The following is a 22,315-nucleotide window of genomic DNA, read 5'->3' as shown; positions in this document are numbered from 1 at the left end:
TGCCATGTTGTGGTTGTACAGGACATTGGTGGGAACACTTTTGGAGTGTTGTGTACAGTGCCACTCTGCTACAGGAAGGATATTATTAAATTGGAGAGGGTTCAGAAAAGCTTACCAGGCTATTGCTGGGACTAGACGATTTGAGTTATTAGGAGAAGCTGGATAGACTGAGATTTTTTCTCTGGAGGTTGAAGTGTGACCTTATAGAGGCTTATAAAATCATGAGAGGCACAGATCAGGTGAAGAGCCAAGGTCTTTTCATTAGGGTAGAGGAATTCAAACTAAAGGACATATTTTTAAGGGGAGAAGAGAAAGATTTAAAAGTGGCCTTAGGGGTAACTTTCCCACACAGAGAGTAGAATGCACTGCCTGAGGAAGTGGTAGATGAAGGTGTAGTTACAATATTTAAAAGGCATTTGAACAGGTATATGGAAGGAAAGGTTTAGAGAGATATTTGACAAAAACAAGCAAACAGGACTAGTTTAATTTGGGAAACTTGATTGGTGTGGACAAGTTGGACCGAAGGGTCTGTTTCCATGCTGTATGACATTCCAAGGGGGAATTTGTCTCATACAACCTAAAGCTTGTGCACAGCAGCAAGCCTCTGAAGTGCAGAGGGAGAGGAACCCAGATGAAAACTGTCTGAATAATTATTGTTGGCTGTAAATGGATGTGGAAAACTCAAATACAACGCCCAACCAATATCCCAAAACTACAATCTCACCATGAATTCTCCTTCGTAACATTATGATACTTCCTGGGTGAAACTAAAGTGTAGTTCAGCAAAAAAATTTGCAAAACAGCAGAACAAACTGTGCTTAAAATAATAGTGTTTTACGCAGCACATCAGCACCCCAGAATTCCCTTCAACAAGAATCACACAGAGACTTTATTCAGGTAATAAAAGTTGACAATTCAGTCAGTAGATATTGATTGTTACAAGGCTATTTACTATTGTTTGGGTTGCATTGGAAGCTATGAAACTTTCTGAGTGGGATGTTAAACTCTTTATTACTGTTCAAAGTATGACAAGACTGATGCAAAGGCATTGAATATTTTCAAGATTCCAAGCTAACTTTCATGCGATTAATGAAGTATAATAGCAGCATAAAAGGTGTTTGTGGTTCCATGTGGCATCCCTACCAGTGGGTTAGAGATTTGGGTTCAAACTCCATATGCGATGAAAATGAGTCTGAACAGCTCGGTGAGTAATATCTAAAACGGTAATGTGAAAAATATTTATTTATGTAGATTATTCACTTGCACTATCATTTCCTAATTGATGAATACACACATACCTTGAAAGTGAGTTGAGATTCATTCTCCCTCCTGCAGAATAACAAATACTTGTCTCCATCCCAACAAAGAGTTTTTAGCATATAGGTGGTCTGTTCTATTCACACATGCTGTCTAATTTGCTCTGTGATTCCAATATATTCTTGTTTCAGGATGGACAGCATCACCAACATGTTGCATTACAGTTCAATGAACAGCATCTGAACCATTGTAAATGAATGTTCTGGATCAGATTACCTGGAAACATGAGCAATTACATTTCAGGAGGAAAAAAATCCTTTCAAGTACACTAGAACGTAAGCAAGTGCCCCTTCATGTTTAAGCACGTGTTCTTTTATGAACATTTTGAACGGACTGTCAAATTTGATTGAAGCCATTTTTTAAAATGTGGATGAATCAGCAATTCGTGTCCGGTTTTGGGAGGACAGCTCAATCATTGTTTTCTTTAAACTGTAAAATTGATTACAATCCAGAAGGAATTGTCTGGCTTTGAGAGGGGCGTCTCAAAACTCGAGGAAATCCCCTTTCAGTCATCCAGCATTTAAACCCTCTGCAGGTCGATCCCTCATTCAGCTCAACTGTACAGCACATCAAAGAGAACAACTTCCAGCCCCTGAGATGAATCTCAGCAAAGCGGTGAGTACGGAGTGGGAGAGTGGCCGATGCGGGAGCAGGAGAAATGCTGTTAGCGCATGGTACCGGGATTCTAACAAGTTAAAATCAAATAGAGAAGAGGAGAGTTTAGAAGTGATCATTGTTCAGGGTGTGGGGGGCGGGACACAATCCACGGGACGGTAACGGACGAGGAAGTTGGGTGGAAGACCAGGTGTCTCAGGAAGGTGACAGAAACCCAGTCAGCTCCAACATTGTGATTGATACACAGGGACCCAGGCAAACCAAGGAGTCATACACCGTGAAAATCTACTCAGGAGTTCAAATGTGACAGGCGACAGAGATACTGAGCAGGCTGTAATAATCCGAGCGATTATTATATGCGGGACATAGTTTCCCTTTCGCAATGCTCAGTGTAATATGCTAGCTCTATATTTCGGTTATTAAAACATTACTGGCTAACTAAACATACAACTCAGAGAGGGGAAAAAAAGGTAACATTCGTAGGCGAATGACTGGAAAATACACCCTCACAGTTTTGGGATCAGAAATGCATCTTTTCTATTTGTTACTTTTAAAAATTATTTTAATGTTTCGACATTACACTGGTAACTGTACTGGTAAGAAGGAGCTTCACAACTTTAAGACGCTTTGAGTTGTTCGGTGGTTGAGAATAGCATTATGTAAATAGTTTCTTTATATTCTTGATGGCTTCTGCAGTGTTTGAGTTGGAATGTGTACCCTCTGTTCACATTCATGCAGGAGAGGTTCCAGCGATGTCTATTTAAAATCAATTAAAATACCGGACAAACAAAAATGTGGATGCTGGAAGTCTGAAACCAAAACAGAAACCGCTGGAGACACTAAGCATCTCTAGAGAAACAGACTTATCCAGTTTCTCCAGCAATTTCTACTTTTTGTTTCAGGTATGAAATCAAACAAACTGCAAGACTTATTTTTTTTTGAATTGAAGCATTTTCCCGGCTTGCCCAGGTGTTTTCACTCAGTGGCTGGTTATCTGAGCTGAAACAGCCCAGGATTAACTCACCGCCCCCAGTCGCCAGAGACCTGGGTTCAATTCCCACCTCAGGCGACTGACTGTGTGGAGTTTGCACATTCTCCCCGTGTCTGCGTGGGTTTCCTCCGGGTGCTCCGGTTTCCTCCCACAATCCAAAGATGTGCGGGTCAGGTGAATTGGCCATGCTAAATTGCCCGTAGTGTTAGGTTAGGGGTCTGGGTGGGTTGCGCTTCGGCGGGTCGGTGTGGACTTGTTGGGCCGAAGGGCCTGTTTCCACACTGTAAGTAATCTAATCCAAGTGCGTGACCCTGAGATCAGCAAAGAGACTGCAGAGGGAAAGGGAATGGAGGGTTTCAGTTTGAAGGAGAGGCTGGATAGGTTAGGACCTTTTTTCATGGAGTGTAGAAGGCTTTATAAACCTTAAAATTATGAGAGGTAAATGGCAGGGTTTTTTTTCGTCCTAGGGTGGGGGAATTTCAAGATTAGGGGGTCATTTTTTAAGGTGAGAGGAGAACAATTTAAAAGGGGGGGGCTTTTTTTTTACACAGAGAGTGGTTTGTGTGTGGAAAGTAGTGGATGTGTTACAAATTTTAAAAGACATTTAGATAAGTACAAGAATAAGAAATATTTGGAGCAATGTGGACCAGGAGCAGGCAGGTGGGACCCAGTTTAGTTTGGGATTATGGTGGACCCAAGGGTCTGTTTCTAAGCTGTATGCCTCAATGACTGTAACTCTATAATATAAAATAATAGCTATAACATAAATGTACATTGAGTAATATTTTATAATAACTTCTCGCTTGGCAATTAGACAAATACTTCTGAAATTCTTCTCTTACATTTTCCTTCCTCAATTATATTTACTAATATGTTCTATAATTTCAATTGCTATGAACTTTTACTTACGTCAACTATTTTAAATGAAAGAGAAATAATACTGCTTTATTTATAATGATCACCTTCATTCAATTTTTTTCTCTTCTATATCCCAAACCAGATATAATAAGGAAAATATTTTGAGTTCACATTTCTGATGTTGAAAATCACACAACACCAGATTATAGTCCAACAGGTTTATTTGGAAACACTAGCTTTCGGAGCACTGTTCTTTCATCAGGTGGTTGTGGAGTATAAAATCGTAAGATGCAGAATTTATAGCAAAAGTTTATAGTGTAATGTAACTGAAATTATATATTGATAAAGACTTGGATTGTTTGTTAAGTCTCTCATCTTTTAGAATGAACATGTTGGTTGCAGTACTTTCATCTGTAAATCGCAAAACATTTAAAAGTTACATTCTGGTGTCATGTCGGCCCAGATATTGCATTGAAGGTGTTAGCTGCCCTGTGTGAGACTGTCTGTGCCACAATGGTCAGACTGATTCCAATCAAAAAAATGGATTTACAGAATCTTACATGGTGTCATGCTCCATGGAACATTCTGTAATTCCATTTTTTTTTAATTAGAATCAGTCTGACCTTTGTGGCACAGACAATCTCACACAGGGCAGCTAACACCTTCAATGCAATATCTGGGCCGACATGATCCCAAATGTGAAAACTCACTTGAGAATGCAACTTTTAAATGTTTTGCAATTTACAGATGAAAGTACTGAAACCAACATGCTTATTCTAAAAGGTGAGAGACTTAACAAACAATCCAGGTATTTTTCAAAACATAATTTCAGTTTCATCAAACTGTAAACTTTGTTATAAGCTCTGCATCTTACGACCTTATACTCCACAAACACCTGATGAAGGAGCAGTGCTCCGAAAGCTAGTGTTTCCAAATAAACCTGTCAGACTATAACCTGGTGTTGTGTGAATTTCAACTTTGTACACCCCAGTCCAACACTGGCATCTCCAAATCTTGACATTTCTGATGGGGAGTTCCACCGAACAAGACAGATATTGGGCAATTATGCAATAGGCAGGCAAGATCTGCAATCTCAGAATATCAACATTTAAGTGTTGCAGTTATTATCATGTAATTAATATTGGCAAGCCACATATGAAGGATGAGCAGCAAATCGAGTTTGGATATGTTTCTCCTCCTGCCAGGTGAGCTAAATTCTTCAGGTACTTTCCTGATTAAATGCTTATTATGAAATGGTAATCTATAAAAATAAACAGAGAATGCAGAAAAATCTCAGCAGGTCTGGCAGCATTGCGTAAAAATGAAATGGAGATAATGTTTCAAGTCTAGTATCTCTTTGTTCAAATTCATAATTTGATTTATATAATTTAAATACGATAAGACTATTACTATTTTAAAATGCTTGAACACCGGGGGGCTTCCTTTTGCTTCATCTCACACATCATGAATGCATTCAGAAATTGCTAGCAGTTTGACTGAGACAGCCTGCTCAACAGATGGGAAAACCAGAAACAGGAACTGTGTGGAACCAACAGTAGGACAGGAATTCATGCTGTCATAAAATCCCTACAGCGTGGAAACAGGCCATTTGGCCCCAACAAATCTACACCACCCTTCTGTAAAGCATCCCACCCAGACCCATCCCCTCTATCCTTTCCCTGTAAACCTGCATTTCCCATGGCTAGTTCATCTTGTCTGCACATCCCTGGACACTTTGGGCAATTTAGCATGGCCAATCCACCTAACCTGCACATCCTTGGATTGTGGGAGGAAACCAGACCAAACCCACATAGACACGGGAAGAAAGTTCAAATTCCACACAGTCACCTGAAGGTGGAATCGAACCTTGGTCCCGAATGCTGTGAGGCAGCAGTGCTAAACACTGAGCCACCATGCTGCCCACATGAGCCATCGTGCCACCCATATGTCATGGCACTGTTCTTCTGGTAATCTGTTTCCTACAGAGAAAAATAATCTTTTGGATCAGGTTACCCAAAGGTTCATCCAACAAGTATCTCAGTTGATCTGAACAGGATTGATATGCTTTTTATATTTGAATATTAACAAAAATAAAGCTGTCATGAATAATACACGAGAAGATAAAGAGCATGTTCTCTTTTAATATAAATGAATCCCCAGTTTTGCTGCAGTCTACAATGTGTTGCATAAATGTGTGACAGCATGGGTTGGAGTTCTGCCCTGTGACAGTCTCAAAGCAGGAACAAAGGAAAATGTATCCTTTCATATTTGTAAATGTATTGATCGTTCAACTAGATACTACCTGTATAATTGAAGTTAACATTTCTTTCTCTCTAGGCACTGCTCACCTTGGTTAGTGTCATTGTTATTTATATAAGTACAGAGAAATGCAAGGCATCTGTACCTACCTTTCAACACGAAGGTCTAACCTGCAGTCGCTGCCCTCCAGGACAACATATGACACTGCATTGTACAAAAGACCATGATACTGTGTGTGCACCCTGTTCAGCTAATCATTATACTCAGTTTTGGAATTACTTGAAAAAATGTCAATACTGTAACAATTTTTGCAAAGAAAATCAAAATGTTAAGCATGAATGCAATGCAACTCACAACAGAGTGTGTGAGTGCAAAGATGGCTACTTCTGGGAATATGAATTCTGTATGAAGCAGAAAGCATGCCCTCCTGGATATGGAGTTAAAACAGCAGGTATCTTTTTTCAAATTTGCATGTTTAAAGATATGCTCTCATTTGCATTTAAAATATTGTTAATTACTTCAACTTAGTCTAATTGGTCTGTGCCAATGTTTGTGCTCCAGGAGTGTCCACACACCATATATTAGTTGGACAGCACCAGTATAGTTTTCTCTTACTTTCTCCTGCCTGAATTCACCTTAAAGACATATATGCTATTCACCTCAATCACTCTAAGTAGTAGAAATTTCCACATTCTAACTATTCTTTGGGTAAAGAAGTCTCTCCTGAATGTGCTATTGGATTAACTAACCAGATACTAATACCTGTGATTTCTCATTTTGGCTTCTCGCAGAAGTGCATGCATCTTTACAATATTTAGTCTAATAAATCCCTTTATTATTACAAGATATCCATTCAGTCATCCCTCAACTTTATCTTTCTGGAGAAAAGAACCACAGCCTGTACAATCTTTACTGTAAGTTAGAACCTGTAAGTTTTGACATTGCCTTTATACGTCTCTTTTACATAATTTATATTTCAAGCTTGGAGCATGAGATCATTGATGATGGAAACTGACTTTCTCACTGTTTTAATAGATCTGAGTGCATATAAAGATTTGAGTGTATTCATCTCCCAAATTAAGAACAAAACTGCACTAGTTTTATTGAATTTGTTCAAAGAGAAACAGTTTTTTCCTTATGTTAGTCACCTTTGCGAAATCTTTTAATTTTGTTTATTTCATGTATGACTCACTTATCATTCTTCATTTATCAGGCACTCCATACAGCAATACAGTTTGTGGGAAATGTGCACAGGGTTTCTTTTCATCAGTGACTTCTGCCGTTGCACAATGTAAGAGGCACACAAACTGCACCGAACTGGGCTTAAAGCTGGATATCCCTGGTACTGCCTGGCATGACAATTTGTGTAGCCCCTGTCAGCCCCATGGCTCAGAAGGTACCTCAAATGATTTCTTTAAAAATATTATCTCTGTAACTGCATCAATATTATGCTACAGCTCAATTGTACATTTCCAGCGTAAGTAACAATCTCTGAAATAACATTGTATTTCCATGCTAAAGAAATTTAACGTGAAGTGTTTTTTGATTCTGTAATCCTACAATGCAAAGTGCCTTTAATCATATATTCAGCATTGTAGAATATGATAGGAGTAGAGTCAATTGGTCCTTTAGACTGCTCTACTATTCAATAAGATCATGGCTGATCATCCATTTCTGCACCTTGTTCCTGCTTTCTTCCTTTAATCCCTTTAGCCCTAAGAATGATATCCATCTCCTTCTAGAAGACAATCAGTGTTTTGGCCAAGTTCTATTTATGTCAGAGAATTCTACAGACTCACACTCTCTGGTTGAAAGCATTTCTCCTGGTCTTAGTCTGAAACGGCCCACCTGTCTGGATTTTCTGGTCATTAGGAATATCCTTCATCTGTTATCCTGTCTGGTCTTGTTAGAATTTTGCAAGTTTTTTATGAGATTCCTCTCCCATCATTCTTCTATAGTTCAGTAAATATAGTCTGTTCATACATCAATCCTATCATCTCAGTACCAGTTTCAACATACGTTTCAACATATCACAGATGTTAGCACATTTCCACATTATGTTACATAAAAATGGAAAGAATCCAAACATTATATTGCTTTGCTTATGTTAATAAGTATAGGTAGAATATATATTTGCTCTGAATACTTAGATGACCTTGTTCTTTCTGAAAACCACATACTACACTACTTAGTAACATCTGATGAAATAAGTAACAAGCTGACTTGTTCACCATTAATTTCATGTTAATGCCAATTTGACTTTAGTTAAAAATACTTTGAAAGATCAATTTATATGCTTCTCTTCTGAGAAACTCACAAAAAGACTCTATGACTCTATAATCTTCTGATTTTCCACTCATCTTTTCATAATTATATGCTATTTCCTAAAATTTTATGGTACATTTAATTCATTTGGTTCACCGTGGATGGTGATTTCTGTCCTTGGAGAATTTCTCTCTCATTATAATGTTTCCATTCTTTCTATTCTGAATTATCCCTTTAAATTTCACTATTGACTTATCTCTTAACATGATTTGCCTGTTCTGCTTAGGTTGTTCAGGTATTAGACTTGGACCCAGCTGAAAATGTGTTGCTGGTTAAAGCACAGCAGGTTAGGCAGCATCCAAGGAATAGGAAATTCGACGTTTCGGGCATAAGCCCTTCATCAGGAATGAGGAGAGTGTGCCAAGCAGGCTAAGATAAAAGGTAGGGAGGAGGGACTTGGGGGAGGGGCGATGGAGATGTGATAGGTGGAAGGAGGTCAAGGTGAGGGTGATAGGCCGGAGTGAGGTGAGGGCGGAGAGGTCAGGAAGAAGATTGCAGGTTAGGAGGGCGGTGCTGAGTTGAGGGAACTGACTGAGACAAGGTGGGGGGAGGGGAAATGAGGAAACTGGAGAAATCTGAGTTCATTCCTTGTGGTTGGAGGGTTTCCAAGCGGAAGATGAGGCGCTCCTCCTCCAGCCGTCGTGTTGCTATGTTCTGCCGGTGGAGGAGTCCAAGGACCTGCATGTCCTTGGTGGAGTGGGAGGGAGAGTTAAAGTGTTGAGCCACAGGGTGGTTGGGTTGGTTGGTCCGGGCGTCCTATTTACCCTTAGACTTGGACCCATTCTTCTAGCCATCAATCTAAAACAAAAATACAATTATATTATGATTGCTGCCTGCTAGGAGCATGCTTACATTAATTAGTTCGGTCTCATTACACAATACCAGGCCTGAGTTAGCCTGTTATCTAGTTGGCTCCAAAACATACTGTTCTGAGAAACTCTCCCAAAACAGGTTTTGATGAACTCCTAATCTAAGCGATCTTTGCCCTCATGACTTTCCCAGTCTACATGTTGTTTAAAATGTCCCACAAATATCACTCATGCACCTAAAATGCCTCAGAATGGACCCTGTGAATTCAGGGAGACCAACTCTGGGTATAGATAGCCCTTCTGCAAAATCATTGTATATGTAATGTGACAGAATAGAAATCATACTCTTTCCCCAACTGTTCTGGAGACTTATTGACCATCTATGGGAGGTAGAATATTCCTTTTCAGCTACATTTAGTACTGCACCTTTCCTCTGCCTCTCCTTTCGAAAATAGTGCTATCTCCTTTTTTCAATTTGGTGCCAGGGATTTTGGTGCAAAGATTCCTCCTGCTTTTATCAGTCAGTTTTCTTTTTAAGTTACTGCAGTCTTTACTTGCATCAATTTAAATGGAGAAACTGAAGGCTAGCTGTTGAAAATCAGATCCGCCATTTTTTGCTATGATTTTAAAGCAATGTTTCCTTGCGTGGATATTTGAGATCAACTCCTGATCATGCATTTGTGTCCCATTTATTGTTGTCAACAAACCAGTTCTTTGACTCAAATGTTCTTATTAACTGATGATATGTTGTGAGCTGGGATGCAACCAGAGACTGATTGTGACAATGAAAAGTTGTATTTTCCTTTGAAACTGTCTCCTAACCAAATGACTTAATTATTCTTGACATTTTTATCTGAGAAAGAATTCTATCTGAGCATTCAATTGAAGTTGAATCTGAATAATATTTGGTTTAATCTGTGTTTCAGAGGATAGTACAGAGTGTGAAAAGGCGCTCTTTAACTTCGTGGCACGTCAAAATGTTGGCCAACGGAAAGTGTTCAGTCTTGGGAAAGCTCTCCTCAATAAAACGAGAAAAAGCATGCTTCAAACATGGAATGACAAGGAGGAGCAGCAACAAGTCGTGCTTCTCCTTCTCGAATGGAAGATGCAACAGAGTGCAAGTGTAACTGCAGAAGCTTTAATGAAAATTCTGAGGGCTGCCAAACTTAATAAGGTTGTAAAAAAATTGTCAAGAAAGTTCCTCAGACAAAAGTTCAATGCGGTGCAGGAAAATTGTGCTGTCTAAACAAATTAATGGGCAGCAATGCGTTGGAGGATGCATTTAGCACTTATCGATCTAATCGTTTTATAAGTAAACAGATCTAGTTTAAAACAAAATCACGTTGCTGCCATTCTCTCACAACACTTAGTCGATACATTGTCTTGTGTATTTGTATATTTAATTTTCATTGTGAATTTCATGATTGTTCCCATTGCTTTCTTCATGCTCATAACTAAGGCTATCAGAATCTACACATTTTTGTCCTGTAGCATAAACTATCATTTGAAATTTGGCATTCTTGTTGTAAAATGTCCCTTAGCAACTGCTAAGCCTTTGTAACCACAATTGTACAAGAACTTAACAAAAATTCCACTTTAGTGATATTGAAGCGGTCAGTTCTTGTAATTTTGATCAAAATATATCAATTTAGTTTTGTATTTTTATGGGATACACTTGCAAATTGGCTCTTCACCATCTATGATTGAATTTTTAGCCCCCAGAGATGGCAGGAAATGGGAATTAATTGGGTGAGTTTGCCTGAGAAAGAAAGAGAACCCTTTCTCATCAACTTGAGAATTAAATGCTGAAGAAGATAGACTCAAGACTTTCAACTCACCAGCAATTAAGGCCCTAAAGTGGTCAATCAACAGTGGTAAGAAAACCAGAGTGACCTGCCCCCTAAGTTTGGTTTTCAACTGCTCCAATTTGGGGGCAATCAGAAGCAAGGATGGTCAACAATAGGATGGCCTCTGAAACCCACACTCTGCACCTTGATTCCCAAAACCCCCATCCTATGAGAAGAGAAAAAGAGGTCCACCTTCTCGCCACTGGATGCCCCGTAGAGTAGACCTTGACTGGAGATCATTAAGACCCAGAAGCTGCTGGCCGCTACTTTCTGACACGCCAGTTTTGGAGTGCCTGATAGGAAGTGCATAGTCAAGTTTCCTGCCCTTATCAACCTTTAATGAGATGATGAGTGCATAAGGCAATGAATTATCTTGTCTGTGGTGGTGGCATGTTAGTCACCAAATAACACACTCACCACTATAGTGCAAATAAAAATGAGAAAATCTCAGCTCTAAATATTATTAGATTGAACGTGTATCATCGTGTTATGAATTTATTCCGGATTCACCATTGTCAATCATATGTGCTTTCGTGTTTTGACAATTGTTAAGTTTCCTGGCTGTCCAAGTTCTATTGTTTTCATGAGTGTTTTTTCCATTTGTTTGATGCGTTTAACAAATTTATTATTCTAATATGCATAATATATGCATTTTAATCTCATGGTAAGGACACCCTATGGACACTAAAGTGAATAAGTAATCACAGAAGCGTAAAAATGGGATGGCGCAAATGGGGGTCATTAGCTCATCTTGCCTGTGTCAGATATAACAAAAGCTACTCATCCAAATCCTACCTTCCAGTTCATGATTAGGTTATAGAGGTTAAAGTGCATATTCAAGTGTTTTTTTTAATGCACTGAGGGTCTCTGCCTCCACCACCCCTTCAGGTAATGAATTCTGGTGCCCCACCACTTCCTGGATGAAAACCTTTCAGTCTAGATCAATCCTTCCATTAACTCATAGTCATAGAATCGTAGAGATGTACTGCATGGAAACAGAACCTTCAGTCCAACTTGTCCATGCCAACCAGATATCCCAGCCCAATCTAGTCCCACCTGCCAGCACCCGACCCATATCCCTCCAAACCCTTCCTACTCATATACCCATCCAGATGCCTTTAAATGTTGCAATTGTACCAGCCTCCACCTCTTCCTCCGGCAACTCATTCCACACACGTACCACCCTCTGCATGAAAAGGTTGCCCCTTAGGTTTCTTTTATATATTTCCCCTCTAACCCTAAACCTATGCTCTTTAGTTCTTGACTGCACCCCCAACTCCGGGAAAAGACTTTGTCTATTTTTTTATATAGATACTTTTATTGATAATTTAACATATTTTTACAAGTTTACAAATAAGAAAAAAACCAAGTATAAACATTGATATACAATTACATCTTAAATAAATAATAACCAAAATTTATCAAAAGATACCGAGAGAGAAAAAACAAAACTCAACTGACTACTAATCTAACCTACAACTAATCAGAGTGTTTAATTAAGTCTCTTACACTATTCAAAGAAGAGAAAAAAAACCCAAACCGATGGATAACACAGAAATTGGGTAGTGAGATACATGCTTGGAATGTATTAACATCAAATTGTAACAAAACCCGTATTCATGCAGGATTCCTCTCCCAAGGGGCCCCGGACCAGCCAGGCTCGCCATCTCAATTAAATAAAGGCCCTTGTTAGGATGGCCGAAATATCTGAATTTATGTAATTCAAGAAGGGCTGCCATATTTTATGGAATAATGCAGTCTTTTGGTGCACCATATTTGTAAGGAAGTCAAGGGGGATACATTCCATGATTAATCTGTGCCAATTCAAATGTCCAGGGGGGCCCTCAGCCACCCAGTTCACCAAAATATATTTCCCTGCACAGAAAGAGAGAATAGAAAATGATCTCTTCCTGTGCATATCCAGGGAGAGTAAGTTCGAAAAGCCCAAAAGGAGAGATACAGGGTCCACTCAAATTTCCGTGCCTAAGATTTCTGACAGAGCACTTGCTACTTTATCTACGGATCTTATGACAGGTTCATAAGCAATGTACAAGAGTGCCCTGCTCTATTTTACATTTGGGGCACATTGGAGATGCTCCTGCCTTAAACTTTGCCAATTGGTCCGGTGCTATATAGGCCCTATGAAGTACTTTCAACTGAATGGGCTGAGTTCTGTTGCAGATGGTGATTCTTCTGGCGTTTTCCCAAATGTCATTCCACGTTTCTATAAGAGATTTCCAGTCCCAAATCCTGATCCCATGTTTCAAGCAGATTGTCCATATCTCCCAATACTTCATCATGTAGTAAATGATAAATAGTGCTGACGGAAGATACTCCCATTGGCCATAATACTCTATGTTCTCTATCTGATTTATAAAGACTACCTAATAACGTAGTCTTCTTCTGTATATAATCTCGCATTTGGAAGTATTGAAAGAGGTCTCCATTAGATAATCCAAATTTCCGACACACCTGTTCAAAAGACATCAGGACCCTTTTTTTAAATAGATCCCCTAAACAGGAGATACGCCTGGATCTCCAGAGTTTGAAAGTGGCATCTGTAAGCCCCGGTTGAAATCTCCATGGTCCCACTATTGGAGCATAGGGGGATGTTTTATATGAGTTGCCCTCATTTTCCCGCATTATATTCCAAGTTTTAATTGTGTTTAGTATTATAGGCTTTTTATAGTGATCCGTGATGATTTTCCTCTTGTCTGAAAACAAGAGGTTAATAAGTGGGCATTTTACTTCAGAAGCCTCAATGTCCAGCCAGACAAGACTCAATCGGCTATGTAGCTTAATAGGGAACTTAACTGATATTTCTTAAAATCTGGGAAATCCAATCCTCCCCTTGCCTGTGGAAGCTGTAGCTTCTTCAGCTTAATGAGGGGCCGTCTATGATTCCTGATAAAGGAACCCAACCAGCCATATAATTTACATAGTGCCAGCCTCGGCAGCATTACCGGAAGCATTCTCATAGGGTATAGGAGACAGGGCAGCTCCAGTAAATGCACAAGGTTAGCCTTGTATAGCTGGCCAAATACTGGGGTAATAAAAATGCCTAAATATAAGAAACCCTCCAGGGACCACCGAAAGGGAAAGTGGGATCCATCCAATAAGTGGGATATACTAGCAAGGCCACCCATTGCCATAGCCTCTGATTTTGAGAAATTAATTTTATAGCCTGAAAATACACTAAATGTATTAATAACTTGGATTAAGTGAGGCACGGACATCAGGGATTACTGAGAAATAGAAGAACATCATCTGCATAAAGGGTAATTATATGTTTACTTGTACCAACCCTCGGGGCCGTTATATTAGGGTCAGTCCCTATAGCTTCTACTTGTGGCTCAATTATTAGCGTAAATAACAATGGCGAAAGAGGACATCCCTGATGGCAGCCCTCATCCACACTGAAGCTATCCAAACCTAATCCATTGGTAACCACAACTGCTTTGGGATCACTATACAATGTTGAGACCCATTTGGTAAACACCTTTCCAACACCAAACCTTTCCAACGTGTAAAACAAATATGACCATTCAACCCTGTCGAATGTCTTTTCCGTGTCTAATGAGACTACTGCACCTGGTATCTTTCCCTGATGGCAGGCTTAAATTGCATTCAAAACTCTTCTAACATTATTGGATTATCTACGGCCCTTAATAAACCCCATCTGATCCTTCTTTATGATATGTGGCAATACCCTTTCTAGCCTCAATGCTAACGTTTTAGAAAGGGTATTGCCACTTTTCATAAAGAAGGGTCAGATGGAGTTTAAAATCTACATTTAGCAAGGATATTGGTCTGTATGACGTACAATCTTCTGGGTCCTTTCCTTTTTTGAGGATAAGAGAGATATTCACCTCTTTCAGCGAAGGCGGGAGATAGCCCTGGCTGTATGAATCGTTATACTCGTCCATGAGTGGACCAGCCAATATTCCTGTAAATTCTTTATAGAATTCAGCTTGAAAGCCATCTGGGCCAGGTGCCTTACCGCTCTGGAGTTGCCTGATTGTGTCAAGTATTTCTTGGATTGTTAGGGGAACATTCAAGACTAATACCTGTTCCAGAGTTAGGTCCGGAAATGTCAGATTTTAAAAAAATGACTGCATCCTCCTAGTTCTGTCTTTGCAATCCTGCGATTTATATAAATCAGAATAAAATTTTCTAAAGATTGCGTTAATCCTTTTATGATCATGAGTCAGAATACCCTGTACTTTCCTTGATAGACGTGATTGTTTGAGGGGTCTTCTTTTTCTTTGCGAGAAATGCTAAGTATCTATCTGGTTTATCGCCAAATTCATATAGACTTTGTCTTGCACATAATATTTCCCTCTTAGCCGTTAGGGTAAGTGTGGTGTTTAGAGCTGTCCTTTGTAATTTAATAATAGAAAGTCCGTCAGCGTACGCTGTTTCAGCTGCTTTTAAGCGAGCTTCGAGCAGACGCTGTTGCTCTCCCTTTAATTTTGTCTGGGTCACTGAGCATGAGATGATCAAACCTCGCCCATAAGCTTTGATGGTCTCCCACTTCATTGATGGGTTGCTAGCCGTACCTGAATTAATTTCTAAAAAAAGTTTTAAATTTTTGAGAGAAGCACTTTACAAATTTACTGTCTTTCATCAGGAAGGGGTCCATACGCCAATGCCGGGGGATGTCTCATTGTTCCTCGCCTTGATTTCCATATATACAGCAGTGTGATTGGAAATTGCTATACTGCCTATTTTACAGGATGATATGGAATTTTAAAAAATCGAGGAGGCAAAAAACATATCAATTCTGGTATGACATTTATGTGGATTGGAGTAAAAAAAAACTCCGCCCTGTGGATGAACACATCTCCATACATCTACTAATCCTAATTCTTTGTTCAGATCCACCAATTGTCTAGATCTGGGAGATACTCCTGCAGTACTCTTGGGAATCCCATCTATTTCCGGATCCATAATACAATTAAAGTCTCCCCTTATAAATGTATGACGGACACCAAGAGCCATCAATTTTGAGAAGGCTTCCGTTATAAATTTAAAAGGATGTGCCGGGGGGCAGTACACATTTAAGATCCCATATTGCTCCCCAATAATAAGGGCTTTAATCAGAATATATCATCCAGATTCGTCTTTTATCTGATTTAGGATTTTGAAAGGGAAATTCTTCTGAATAAGAATAACAACTCCCCTACTGTTTGAGCTGAAGGAAGAAAAAAAAGGCCTGATCAAATCCACCCTGTCATAATCTCAAGTGTTCTTTATCCAATAAGTGTGTCTCCTGTAGGAGAGTTATATCAACCCTTTTTTTCTTGAGGTTTGATAATATTTTCTTCCTTTTGACTGGTGATTACTCCCCTTGACATTCCAGGTGCACCACTTAACCGACTGATCAACCATAATCGTTTGGGCAAGTCCGAGACCCCTCGGGAGGGGAAACCCTATCCAAAACATCCCGAGCATAGAGCATGTAAAATTCACAAAAATAAAGGCTCTTTAATACACTCACATCAATATAGTAAAAAAACTATTTCTAAATAAAAAAAGGTATTTAAATGGAGATTTTCCCCCTTGTTTCCAGGGAGTATCACTTCCTTTCCAATAGTCCATCGTATCCTCTCCCAACCAGTGCCCCACCCTTGACCCAGGCGCCCCTCGATAGGATGAAGAAAATTCAAATATACTACAGAGCTAGAGTTAACAGTGAGCACCCTACACCCCCCCCCCGCCCCACCCACATCAACATCTGGATATATTTGGTAATGTTAATACCATGTATAAACATATATAATTATAAAATTACAGCCTCAACAAGTAATAATTAAATATAATAATACAAAATAACAGGGGAAAACAACCCCGCTCCTAGAGAGAAATAAATTAGGATAAGGTAACCACCTCCCCCCACCAACATTAACTGGACCCCCCAGCCTATATATATAATAAAGGGGAGAAAATCGCTAAGTAGAGAACAAATAAATAAATCCCTCTCCCCACCCCCTGAAGATAATATTAAACAGTAAGGAAAAAAAAGGGATTAATATATAAAAAAGGGGGTTGTAAATCAGAGTGGGTGGACAGCAAAACAGCATCAATTAACTCTTACAATTTATCTAAGAGAGTCCAAAAACTCCTTGGCCTTTTCCAGTGATCCGAAGTCATACATGGACCCTTCATGTTTAAAGCTTAGTGCAGCTGGGTAGCGCAAGGAGTACTGAATATTTAAATCTCTTAAACACTTCGTCGCTTCATCAAATGCCTTCCTCTTTCAGACCAGAGCTGGGGAAAAGTCCTGAAATAACTTAATCTTGGATCCTTTATAAATCATGATTTGGAGATCCTTCCCAAGATTTCTGGAAGCTTCTAAGAGCATCTACCTCTCCTTATAGCTCTGCAGCTGGAACAGGACCAGGCGGGGGCGCTGGTTCGAGCCGGGCCCGGGTATTGCAACCTGGTAGGCCCATTCCACCTTTACCTGGCCGAATCCAGCTTCCAGATTTAAAAGCTGTGGAAGCCACTGTTGGAGAAATGCTGTAATCTGGCCTTCCTCTTCCCGTTCGGGAAGGCCCAGCAAATGAATTTTTTTTGACGACCTCGATTCTCGAGGTCATCAATGTGATTCTCTAAGGTCCAGACTCGCTGTTCGAGAGCCCAGACCTGATCCACGGCCGATTCTGCTATGGTCTCGGAGGTTGCAGCCTTTGGCTCCGCCCCTCCAACTCGGTGCTCAATTTCCTTGATGTCTCAGTTGTGCTTTTGTAGCGCGGCAGAGAGTGAGTCACATTGTCTCCGGGACAGAAATCTTCGCATCTTTGCATCGAGTTTAGAGATTATTTCCATGAGATTCACCACCTTAGATAAGTCCCCCGGGGCGGCTGCAGATGCCTCTGCTGCAGCTAGTGAGGGTGGGGGAGGGGTTCCTGCCTGCTGAGAACTGCGGACTCGCTTCCCTTTAGTTATTTTTACTTGAGATTAAATTGTTTAAATTCAGTACTGAGCAACTAATTACATTAAGTAAAAACTATTTTAAATGATCTTGTGATCGTGGTAGAGGGGGTGACCCATTTTGCCCAAGTCTTGGAAGGAGCACTATAGACTCAGACTTGCTGGGTCACCGCCATCTTGGATCCCCCAGACTTTGTCTATTTATCCTGTCCTCTCCCTAAAGTTCAAATCCTCCAACCCTGCCACCATGCTTGTAAATATTTTCTGAACCCTTTCAAGTTTCACAACATTTTCTGATAGAAAGGAGAGCAGAATTGCACGCAATGTTCCAACAATGGCGTAACCAATGTACAGCTGCAACACGACCTCCCAACTCCTGTACTCAATACTCTGACCAATAGAGGAAAACATACCAAATGCCTTCTTCACTATCCTATCTACTTGAGACTCCACTTTCAAGGAGCTATGAATCTGCACTTCAAGGTCTCTTTGTTCAGCAACATTCCCTAGGACCTTACCATTAAGTGTATAAGTCCTGCTAAGATTTGCTTTCCCAAAATGCATCTGCCACTTCTCAGCCCATTGGTCCATCTGATCAAGATCCTGTTATAATCTGAGGTAGCCTTCTTTGCTGTCCACAACACCTCCAACTTTGGTGTCATCTGCAAATTTACTAACTATACCTCTTATGCTCACATCTCCATTGTTACGACATGGGGTAAATCCCTCTGCTACTTTAAATCAGCCACACAGAAATGATTCACCTCATGCTGTAATCTGTTAAAATTTGAGTGGCAAAGAACTATGCCCAGAGGTCACTATTTAAAGAAAAAAAAATTAACAACTATATTCTTTAAATCCAACAAGAGAATATCAAAACCAACAACTATTTACAACTCCTTTCCCTTAAACCTATGTTTTACCTCGTACTCCACAATTCTCATCTGATAAAAAAATCCTGTTTAAGATTTACAAAATAAATTCAACTTTCAAAACCAGTCAGCTGTCAAATCTTCTCTTTATATCTTCCTCTTCAGATTTTCCTTTGTTGTCTTTTCGATGTTCTGCTGCACAAATTTCTTATAGACAGGTACCTTTCAGAGAGCTGTTCTGCTGCAGTCTATATTTGTTGGTGGTATGGCAGTTTCCCCTCTCGCGTGCAAAATATCTGGTTTTATACACCAAAACATTGGACCGTTTCATTGGTTATAAATTTATCAAAATACTAAATACAAATTTGATTGAATTCTGGTATCTTGGGGCATAATTTAAAGTGATTGGCTGAATTTGAATTTGTTTTGGTTCTATACCAATACAGCTGTACTATTGGTTTCGACCAAGTATTATACTGTTACCTTGTTCTAGACTCTGTGTGCTTTGTCCTTGCTAACTTTTCAACTCTTTTAAAGGTACAGTAAAAGGTACAGTACCTCTACACCTTCATAACAGCATCAAATCCATGCCCCATGATTATTAACATCTCTACTGAAGGAAATATATCTTTTGATCAATCCTAGACCACTAATACTTTTATACACCTCAAGTATATTTCCCCTATATCTTCCTATTAAAAGAAAACAGCCCCAGCCTATTCAATCTTCCCTTACAACTAAAGTTCTTCACTCCTGGTAACAATTCTTGAGTCTATTCTGCACCCTCTCACATCCTTCTTGGAATGCATCATATGAGCAATTGGTCCTGTTGAATAAACAAATAAATGAACTGCATTTGAGGCTCAGTTGTTTTAGTCAGAGTATTTTCTCACAGGAAATCAGGAGCAAAAAGAAATGCATAAATATGTTAATCAAAAACTTGACTTTCTATAATATCTGTTTCTGATTCCTTTCATCTGTGCGTTCAAGTTAATCTTCAGAGGTTTACACATACGACACAGACTGACCTTTCAATGTACTACTTGGGGAATGCTACATTGTCAGATATGCTGTTTTTTTCATTAAAACGTTCAATAATCATGTGGAGATAAACTGTCTCACAGCACTATTACAAAAAACCTTACTTAGGGAACCTGGCCAAAGTTATCCTTCAACTAATAACTAATGTACAATACTAGGGGACATACATTTAAGGTGAGAGGGAGAAAGTTCAAAAGAGGCGTGAGGGCAAGTGTTTTACACAGAGATTGTGAGGAAAGTGCTGCCAGGGATGGTGGTGAAGGCAGATACAGAAGGGGCGTTTAAGGGACTTTTAGGTGAGCACATGAATATGGAAGGAATGGAGGGATATGGACCAAGGGCAGGCAGAAGGGATTAGTTTAACTTGGCATCATATTTGGCACAACACTATTCCTGTGCTGTACTCTTCTATGTGCTCATTAAAATTGATGATTTGATCAGTATCTTATAGTTGTCTGTGGGAGTTTGCAATTAACAAATTTGTGGCTTTGTTTCCCATGTTATAGGAGTGATTACCCTTCATTTAATGTAAAGTGCTTTAGGATGTCTGCTGTCCTCTGCCTCTTTCTTATGATTTATCCATATTCCCAAAGAATATCACCAAATCTTGTTGGCATTACAGAATTTAAATCTGTTTTATCTATTCTCTATAGCTCTAAATCGAAAAAGTGTCTTTTATTATCTACCACAGCTACTTAGAAACTGCCTTGATTATAAACAACTGAAAATGGTTGGTTTACAGAACTTAATTATTTTCCCCAACAACTAATTATGTAGCTCTGTAGCTTGTTTGATGCTTTCCGGTTTATCTGTACCCATTGCTGTAAGTCTTGGAACAGACATGAAACTACTGGAAATATGCAGAACAAAACACAGAATTGAGTATGTGTTTGAAAAAGAAAAATATAAAAAGATTCAAGAAGTTAGGTCTGGAGCTGGAATTACAGGCGACTCCCAGCTGAAAAGCTAACACCAGCATGTTCCAACTGCTTCAGAGTTGGGAAGTCCAGACCTCCTCATGGTGTCACTGTGTCACTGGAAGTGAGATGGCATTGTTGCCAAGATTGGATGTTCAGCGTCTCATGGCATGCAGGCTAGCAAGGAGTCCCTCAGAAAGAGCCAGCTGGTTCTACCTAGCAACTGGATTGCTCTGGGGGATAGTGAGCATAAATACTGGCACAGATGTAAAATAGACCCCGAGAAGAAAAATTAGTTCAAAGAGAACTATTAATGTGCTATTGTTTTAAAAATGATATACACTTAAGAAGCTCAACATGCAGATGAGCCAAGGACCCGTTTGTCATCACATGACTGGAAGGCGTTTTGCACAGTAGCAATCTAAGCAAAGGAACTACTTTATGCTGTCAGTACTCATTAGTACTAATAATCCCACCAGAGGTCTTCAAGTAAACTAAAAGAGCATAGCTTATTTTTATTGTTGTACATAGATAGCACAAGAATTTACTGCATCATGTGCAGCAATGCTTGTTTTCTTTAAAGTAAAAAGGCAGAACAAAAAAGGTTTGGAGACAATGGAGATTAAAAGCAAACATAACACAACAGCAATCCAAGCATGGTCACAGTTCCACAAACAGAGAAAGACAAGTACCAATAACAAAAAGAAGGCTAGAAGACTCATTGAGTTGGACAAAGGAGTAGAGGTAGCCAGCTGCAAACCGCACTCAACACTAAAATAAGTTTTAAGCCAAAAATAGAAAATGAACACCAAGTACAGTGCTGAAGACACAAGGGAAGTGCAAAAAATTAAACAAAGCAAAACTAAGAAGTGATAGAATGACTGAAACATGCCTGTAGGTCAGTGGTGTTGGAAAATGACAAAACAACAGCAAATGGTTGGGTACCAAATCCCTCAGCCATGGAAATAAAATGGACTGATGGCATTTTTCGAAGTTTGAATGATCAGCAATTCATGGCTGCACTCGAAAGACACTGACATCCTAACCACATTCAAACATTTTAAACAATGAATGCAGAGAGGCCTGTTTAAGAAGCTGTGCAAGTATTGATAGCAGTTGGAAATGAGGGGTTGCACACAGTGAATACTTCAGGCTTATTTGAAGAGAACAGAAAGATATGGAAAATGCAAAAAGATCAGCTGCCTATAAGAGCCAACTTTAGAATTAATTGCTTAGAAATGCTAAAGGCATAAGCCGCAGGAAACAAAAGCTCAATTTGTGAGCGGATGCCTTAACAAGGGTGGCAAATATGATTTATCAGAGGATGAACTGTTGGAGCCGATAATAGAGTTTATGGTTTCCTCAACACCATTGAAGCTCTCCAAAAAGACCATTTGGAAACAAACAAACGTCACAGCATTGAAACACTGCTTACAGAGAGCAGAAAATATGAAGCCATTGTTGATGGACAAAAGTTCCTGCAACCATAATAGCAGTCTGCAGTATTGGCACTGAAACAAGACCAGTA

At 39.5% G+C, this 22,315-nt stretch overlaps 1 protein-coding gene across 1 annotated transcript; it reads left to right on the top strand.

Annotated features, from left to right (window-relative positions):
* Positions 1-1,690: 1,690 nt before the first annotated feature.
* Positions 1,691-11,489, top strand: LOC132815327 (tumor necrosis factor receptor superfamily member 11B-like). Its single transcript, XM_060824181.1, has 4 exons — positions 1,691-1,932; positions 6,119-6,491; positions 7,254-7,436; positions 10,101-11,489. The coding sequence occupies exons 1-4, from the start codon at positions 1,915-1,917 to the stop codon at positions 10,418-10,420; spliced, it is 894 nt and encodes a 297-aa protein (XP_060680164.1). The 5' UTR covers positions 1,691-1,914; the 3' UTR covers positions 10,421-11,489.
* Positions 11,490-22,315: the final 10,826 nt, after the last annotated feature.

The sequence above is a fragment of the Hemiscyllium ocellatum genome, chromosome 4, assembly GCF_020745735.1.
Source record: "Hemiscyllium ocellatum isolate sHemOce1 chromosome 4, sHemOce1.pat.X.cur, whole genome shotgun sequence".
Lineage (NCBI taxonomy): Eukaryota > Metazoa > Chordata > Chondrichthyes > Orectolobiformes > Hemiscylliidae > Hemiscyllium > Hemiscyllium ocellatum.
This window is presented reverse-complemented; position numbering and strand designations above follow the sequence as displayed.